The 8,401-nt window shown below is 38.4% G+C and overlaps 1 protein-coding gene across 1 annotated transcript in view; it reads left to right on the top strand.

The window, feature by feature from the left end:
- The first annotated feature begins 1,868 nt into the window (after positions 1 to 1,868).
- Positions 1,869 to 8,401, top strand: part of RAD21L1 (RAD21 cohesin complex component like 1) — a 33,266-nt gene continuing 26,733 nt past the window's right edge. Inside the window, exons 1-4 of the mRNA XM_053574466.1 lie at positions 1,869 to 2,036; positions 3,160 to 3,289; positions 6,073 to 6,166; positions 7,507 to 7,613. Coding sequence (XP_053430441.1) covers positions 1,893 to 2,036; positions 3,160 to 3,289; positions 6,073 to 6,166; positions 7,507 to 7,613 — 475 coding nt within the window. The 5' untranslated portion in view covers positions 1,869 to 1,892. The remainder of the gene's footprint in view (positions 2,037 to 3,159; positions 3,290 to 6,072; positions 6,167 to 7,506; positions 7,614 to 8,401) is intronic.

The raw sequence follows: 8,401 nt of genomic DNA, 5'->3' as shown, positions 1-8,401 counted from the left end.
CTTCAGGGGCTGCGGCGCGACCGGGGTCTCCTCATCCGCGCGCGGGAGGAAAGGGGCGCTCGCGGTCCCCTCCCGGCCTCGGTTTCCCCGGGAGCTCGTGGCCCTGGACTCGGAGGAGTCCCTGCCCCTGCTGTCGGCGCCTCCTCGTCCCGCCCCGGTCTCCGCCCCCGCCGGGCGGTGTTAGGCTGCGTCCCTCCACCGCTGTCACCCCGCCTTTCCTGGGCTGGCGTCCACGAATTCTCCGCGTCCCGGATCCCGGTTCCGTGTCGCGTCGTCAGCTATAAAGAAAATTCCGTCCAGAAATAGCCCCCAGGACTCGGGGATTTTTACGGAGGGGAGGGGTAAAGTGCGTAGGTAATGAGTGTTCAGGAAAGTCACCGTCTCAGGAATGGTAAATCACAGGAATTTGTTTTGGGGGGTTTTAAAGTCCCTGACTTAAATGGTGTATATATATATATGTATTTTTTGGCAGTTTTTGCCCGGGGTTGGGTTTGAACCCGCCACCTCCAGCATATGGGGCCGGCGCCCTACTCCTTTGAGCCACAGGCGCCGCCCTTAAAAAGTCTATATTTAAAATACCTCACTCCACTGGGGGCGATTTACAAAGATAAATTGGACTTTTTCCCAAGATACAAAACGCACACAAACTAGAAAGGGAGGACGTGGAGCCGAGGGGATGCACAAAGCGTGAATATTAAACTCTAGCTGTCCGGGGAGGGCCGCAGTCTGGCCCATGGCACAGCCTTTAGTTTGGGCAGAGCAATTTGCTTCTGTGGTGGAGATGGGCATTGATGGAAATTCACCCAAGTTTTTGTTTTTTTTTTGTAGAGACAGAGTCTCACTGTACCGCCCTCGGGTAGAGTGCCGTGGCATCGCACGGCTCACAGCAACCTCTAACTCTTGGGCTTACGCGATTCTCTTGCCTCAGCCTCCCGAGCAGCTGGGACTACAGGCGCCCGCCACAACGCCCGGCTATTTTTTTTTTTTTGCAGTTTGGCCGGGGCTGGGTTTGAACCCGCCACTCTCGGCATATGGGCCAAGTTTTTAATTGTGCGGCCAACTTTGTTTTTATGTTCATTTTGGCTCACTTTTTCTTTTATCAGAACTTTAAGGAGAAAACGAGAAAAGGATTAAGATTACTAAGATGTAAGCAATAATTTGATTCTTTTCTAGAAGTCAACCGACGTGCTGATAGCATCCTTTCTCATTTTGGGCTTAATACAATAATAGAGGCTTATGGTGTTATCAAGAATGGTATAATTGGTAGAAATGTCAATTAATTATTTGTTTTAAGTGAAGATCTTCTACCATTCTTATTTTAAAACACATTTGAGTCTTGTTTCCTTTCTTGCCTCCTTTGGTTCTTTTCCTATGGTTTCTTTGTTTCTTCATTTTTCCATTTTATGGTCCTTTGGGATCCCATTATTTTAACTTCTAAAATTAATGTATTGTTGAATAAGCCAGAGCATTTTAAAGAGAGCAATGAAATTGAGCACCTGGATATAAATAAGTGATCCAACGCTTCTCAGATTCTTGATTTTAGAGAAGAAGTGGCTTATATTAGCTTCTCTTATTTTTGTCCACCTTTTCCCATTGTTTTTTTTTTTCATATTTTCATCTCCTATTTTTTAACCTTCCTCCTTTATTTTGAAGAAAATAACTCAAATCCTTTGTATGATAAAATAAAATGTAAGAAGAGATCATTGATCAGGATGCCTTTAAACCAGGTGTGGTTCACAATCTACTAGAGCTCTGTCATTAATTTATAATTTTGTATTCTAAATTAGCTTCTCTCATTTGCAATAATAGCACTAGAAAGTTTTTGTAATCAGAGTTCAGATGTTTTTTCTTATTCTCTCTAGTTCATTAAACAACTAAGAAATACAGGCAACATGTTCTACACACATGTGCTTATGAGTAAACGAGGGCCACTGGCCAAAATATGGCTTGCAGCTCACTGGGAGAAGAAACTTACAAAGGCCCATGTGTTTGAATGTAATCTAGAGATAACCATTGAAAAAATTCTTTCACCCAAGGTATGTTACTGATTAAAATGATTGTTTTTGCCATGACTTCTGGAGAGAGGAAGTGAATTAAAATACTTATAACATGAAATACATTTCCAAGGAAGTTTTATTTCTTAAATCATCTTTTAATTCCTGCAGCATTTATTGTCTGAACATCAACATACTGGTTTCTGTTGATAATTTAACTGCTTCATAAATTTTAGCATAAGTAGATTGGACCCTGAAGGATAAACGCCATGTTTTATGCATATTTTGTAATCCTTTCTTATTCTGTAAGAAAATACTATATGCATAGTAGTTATAAGTATTTCTTAGAAAATAATGAATGAATAATGAAAGATGGTAGAAAGATTGATCATACAACAAAAAATATGTACAACATGTCATAAATAGTAAAACACTATGTTCATTAGAATTTGCACTAAAATATTATTTTAATGTTTTTATAGGCTGGGTATTTTTCTATTTGGAAAGAATGATGACTTATAATTGAAAGTCTGCTGTGTGTTAGGTACTAGACTAGTCTTTATGCTTAATGGTTTATTTAATCTTCACAATAATCCTATGAGGTTGGCTGTTTTTAGCCTCTGTGAATTGTGTTAGTTAGAACTTTTGAGTTGGTCAAATGTATATTTAGTTCCTGTTTCATTACTTAACAGTTGTATTGAGTATGCTACTTAACAGTTGTATTGAGTATGCTACTATATCTGAACATCAGCTTTTTCTTCTGTAAATAGAGGTTGACAAATTAATGTATGAAAAGCTCTTAGGAAAACACTGGCACAAAATATGTATTAATAAATTGTAGCAAATTTAATAAAACTGAAGTTAGAAGAGTTAGGTACCTCAGCAACTGAGCCAAGGGTTAATTCATGTCTGGCTGACTGCAGAGTTTATGTTCTTCTTAAGCAATAATAGCATATTTCACTCAAATGCCACATTAGATTACTTTCTTGAATAAAAATAAGAAGTTAATTAGTTTTACAAGGCAAAATAAAAGTTAAGTGATTTACTTTGAATAAGAATATGAAATATTTGCTTTTTAAAAAGAAAAGTGACTTCGGTAACTTTCAAAGAATAAGATTTATGAACCTAATTGTTATCATTCTAATACTTTAAAAATTATTGAAAGGTGAAAATTGCACTTCGAACTTCAGGACACCTTCTTTTGGGAGTTGTTCGAATCTATAATAGGAAGGCAAAATATCTTTTGGCAGATTGCAGTGAAGCATTTCTTAAAATGAAGATGACATTTCGCCCAGGTATACATGCAGTGTTGATTTGTGTCACTCTTCTTAATTCCCTTTTGCATTTTTATTTGGGCTGCATTCTTTTAACATACTCTAGGCGAGTATAGTGAATATAAACTTCATTTTGAAGAAATGTAAGTTTACTTGGATTATCATAAATTACATTCTTTTCCTTGCTCTTTTTCCTGTGTCCAAGACTTGTAATGTTCCTATGTATTTATGTAAGACATAATACTTAAAGCCACCACACACACTTGTATAAGAAATTCTGATATTCCCCGGTTTTTTAATGGGTCATATCTGTTTTTGCCCTTATGAGAGAAATTAGAAATAGTGTGATTAACAAAATATAGATATCAATAATTGTCATTGTTTTAAGAATTCTCAAGACTCTTAAGTAGCATGCAGTTTTATAAAATATTATGAAAAATTTCTAGGCATTCCAAAGTGCTAGATATTTACATGTGTCATAAATTCAGGGTAGCCCCAAAGTTCGTGTACACACTATTTTAAATTGCACGTGAACTTTGTGGCCACCTTGCATAATGCTTTCACATTTTCATTTTTTTCTTTTAGCTACACTTTCCAAACCTATCAAATTTTAATTTATATAGCATCTATTTTACTTCTAAGATATTCATCATGTTCTCCTTTGTATTATGGATATTTAGGTATAGGTATTGCCTTTATCGCTAGTCTTTAAGCTCCTTGATGGCAATGTTTTTGTCATAATTATTTTCTGAATTTCTTTTTTTTTTGGCGGGGGAAACAGTCTCACTCTTTGTCTCCTGGCTAGAGTACCATGGCTCACAGCAACCTCAAACTCCTGGGCCTCAAGCAGTCCTCCTGCCTCAGCCTCCTGAGTAGCTGGGACTATAGGTGCATGCCACCACACCTGGCTAATTTTTCTGTTTTTAGTAGAGATGTGATCCACTTTGCTCACGCTGGTTTCAAACTCCTGAGCTCAAGCATTCCTCCCACCTCAGCCTCCCAGAGATCTAGATTTAGAGGCATGAGCCACCATGAGTACTGAATTTCTTATAGTACATGTCTCAGTGCTTTGCACATACTATTCCCTTGATCAATATTTGTTCTATTGGGATTGACAGGTGTTTTATCTTCTTCATTTAAAATATTTGTATAATCTCTAGGTAGCTGTATATTTATGGCAACCATGGTTCATTTATTATTTTACTTATATATTCCACAAATATATATTGATCCTATACTTTGTGCCAAATGCTATGTTAGGCTCTGGGATAGAAGGACAAACAAGGCCAGGTGCAGTGGCTCAAACGTGTAAGCCTAGCACTTTGGGAGGCAGAGCCAGAAGTTTGAGACTAGCCTGAGCAACGTAGTGAAACTCTGTCTCTACAAAAAATTTAAAAATTCACCGCCAGGCGCGGTGGTTCACTCAGTAATCCCAGCATTCTGGGAGGCTGAGGTGGGCGGATTGCCTGAGCTCACAAGTTGGAGACCAGCAAGACTTTGTTTCTAAGAATAGCTGGGCATTGTGGCAGGCACCTGTAGTCCTAGCTACTTGGGAGGCTAAGCAAGAGAATCACTTGAGCCCAAGGGTTTGAGGTGACAAAGTGTGACTCTCTCTCAAAAAAAATTTTAAAAATTAGCTGGGTGTGACGGCACATGCCCATAGTCTCACTCACCAGCTACTGAGAAGGCTGAGGCAGGAGGATTTCTTGAGCTCAGGAGTTGGAGGTTACAGTAAGCTGTGATACCACTGCACTCTAGACTAATCAACAGAGTGAGACCCTATCTCAAAGAAAAAGAAAATAAGAGGCTCGGCGCCTGTGGCTCAAGTGGCTAAGGCGCCAGCCACATACACCTGAGCTGGCGGGTTTGAATCCAACCCGGGCCTGCCAAACAACAATGAGGGCTGCAACCAAAAAATAGCCGGGCGTTGTGGCAGGCGCCTGTAGTCCCAGCTACTTGGGAGGCTGAGGCAGGAGAATCACTTGAGCCCAGGGGTTGGAGGTTGCTGTGAGCTGTGAAGCCACAGCACTCTACCCAGGGCAACAGCTTGAGGCTCTGTTTCAAAAAAAAAAGAAAAAGAAAATAAGGATAAACAAGACATATAATATGCCTTTCAGTCTGGTAAGGAAATTGGATAATGAAAAAAAAAATTTTTTTTTTGGGCCGGGGCTGGGTTTGAACCTGCCACCTCCAGTATATGGGGCCGGCGCCCTACTCCTTTGAGCCACAGGTGCCACCCATGAAAAAGTTTTTTAAACTTAATATAAAATTGTAGATTGTGATTATTCTATAAATTAACAAAATAAACAGAGCACTACCACAGAAAATAATGGGGAAGTTCTCTTTACTTAGGATAGTCAGGAAGAGCCTTTCCTAGAGGATAGAATTTAAGCTTAGACTTGAAAAAGGAGAAGAACCCAGCCATAGGGAATAACATTCTAGGTAGAGGAAGCTGCAAAGGGGAAGAAAGTTGGAGAGACTGGGGATGTAGCAGTTAATGCTTGGAGTATAATGAATGAAGAGTGTGGCTGAATGATGCTTGATAGGCTTGTTAGGGCTACAGAGCCCCTGAAATCTGGATTTGATTTAAATGTTCTGGGGAAGTCACTGAACCAGTTTAAGCATAAGAGTCAGCTGAAAAATATCACTCTGGCTGATTGATAAAAAATGAACTGCAGGAGTGGCTACAGGGGAACTGGCCAACTCTTTAGCAGGAGTCTCGTAAGAGAAAATAGAGTTAGTTGAGGATTTCTAATTTTATATAGCATCATTGTTGATTAAATGTGGTTTTTGATTCTTTTCAGGTCTGGTTGACCTTCCAAAAGAGAATTTTGAAGCAGCTTACAATACAATCACATTGCCAGAAGAATTTCATGATTTTGAAACTCAAAATATGAAGTAAATTATTTATTTTCCTTAAATATGAGTTCTTAAAATTTTATTGTTTTTACCAGGCACGGTGGCTCAGACCTATAATCCTAGCACTCTGGGAGGCCAAGGCAGGTGGATTTCTTGAGCTCACAAGTTTGAGACCAGCCTGAGCAAAAGCAAGACCCTGTCTCTACAAAAATAGAAAAAAACTGAGGCAAGAGGATTGCTTGAGCCCAAGAGTTGGAGGTTGCTGTGAGCTATGACGCCATGGTACTTTACCCAGGGTGATGCCTTGAGAATGTCTAAAAAAAAAAAAAGAAAGAAATTTTATTGTTTTCATATGCAGATTTCATTAAGGCAAATGAAATATAGTTAACAACTCAGCAAGTACACATGCAGTTGTCAAGAACTTACATTTAATGTAAAATTATGAAATGCAGCAATAAAAGTGTATCATGTTTATTGAATATAGTTTGCAATATTGATAGTATATTCATCTGTTCATTCGGTAGATAGTCACTGAGTGCCTTTCATATGCCAGGCACTGTTCTAGAGACTGAGGATGTAGCAGTTAATAAAATATAGTTGCTGGCCTCATGGATCTTACATTTTAGTTGGATAGACAAATAATAAACAAGTAAATGTTCAGTATACCAGGAGATGAAAAGCATTATGAAGAAAAATAGAAAATGAAATAATAAGATGGTCAGGAATGGCTTTTCTGAAAAGGTAAGAAGAGAAACCTGAAGTAATGTGGGGGAAGACTGTTCCAGGTACAGTAAGTGGAAAGGCCCTAAGGCAAAGCACACTGGACATTTTCAAGGCACAGGAAGGAGGCCAGTGAGACTATCGTGGAGTAAACAAGGGACTAAGTGGTAGGAGATGATGTCAGAGAGGTAGCAGAGGTGTAGGGTGATGCAGGGTGGTGTAGGCTACCAAAAAAACATTTAGGAAGCACAGATAGACTTTCAACAGAAGAGTGAGAGTATCTGACTTGCTCTCAGTATGTTCCCTCTGGCTACTTACTGGAGGGGAAAGGAAAGAAGCACAGAGCCTGTGAGAATATTATTGCAGTAAGAAGTCCAGGTGAGAGAATACAGTGATTGGTTTTCAGTCTTCATCTTATTAAGGCAGTAGAAATCAAACTACAGATATGTTTGAAATGCAGAGCCAACAGGATTTTCTGATGAATGGGATATGGCTCTAAGAGAAAGAAGTTAAGGATGACTCTTATGATTTTTGGCATGAGAATGGAATTACCACTTAATGAAGAACAACTAGGATATGGCAGATCTAAAAATTGTTTTAGATTTTTTTCACTATATTACAAATACAATGTTTGCATGGTTTCTTATATTTCTTCACAGTGCTATTGATGTGTCAGAACACTTTGCTCAGAACCAAAGCAGACCAGAAGAAATCACACTTAGAGAAGATTATGAAAATGATTTACTTTTTCAAGCTGGGAGCTTTGGTGAGAATAATTGAGCAATCAAAATTACAAATTGTAATCATTATATTTGCATTTTTGTATGGAAACAATGCCAGTAGAATTATCTATAGAATGTGTCTTTTGATGTATAAATGTAATCTCTAATAAATACTTCCTTTCCTTTTTCTGGTATAGATGCCAATTCTAAGACTCAGTCTTAGGTTATACTTCCATTCTCAGTGTACAACCATTTCTTGAATACTATATGTCAGGTGCTCTTATAGACATAGGTGGTACCAAAATGTAAAGAAGCAGTTCATGCCCTCAAAGAGCTTTAGACTCGAACAGAGACAAATAAATCGTTGCTATAGTTAACATATATACAATATTTTATATGTAAGCTGCGTAAGATACCTTCAAAATATCATATTTCTCCCAGTATATGATGGTATCCATTGTAAAATAACAGATTTTAAATTACAATTTGGATAATGAAGAGGAAATATTATCATACCAAATGTACATATTGATTATGAAACAAATTGATTTTTAAAATGTTAAAATCTGTTTGAGCAAGGTGAGTATACTTTAAAATTGAAGCCATATGTCATAATTCAGCTGTATAATATTTATTCTTTTTTTCTGGCAGCTACCACTCTTATATCATGATGTTTGCTCACCTCCCGAATTAGTCTGCAAATTCCCGTAAGGATAGAATCTGTGTAGTGTTCATCTTTTAATTTCTTACAGTGCCGGAAACAGTGTGTGTAGGATAAGGATGACCTAAATCTGTCTTTGGTCAAGCGGGGGATTAAGAAAGTGATGCCTGA

The sequence above is a fragment of the Nycticebus coucang genome, chromosome 21 (genome assembly GCF_027406575.1).
Source record: "Nycticebus coucang isolate mNycCou1 chromosome 21, mNycCou1.pri, whole genome shotgun sequence".
NCBI classification, from domain to species: domain Eukaryota; kingdom Metazoa; phylum Chordata; class Mammalia; order Primates; family Lorisidae; genus Nycticebus; species Nycticebus coucang.
The sequence above is the reverse complement of the archived record's forward strand: the minus strand, read 5'-3'. Positions and strand labels throughout refer to the sequence as shown.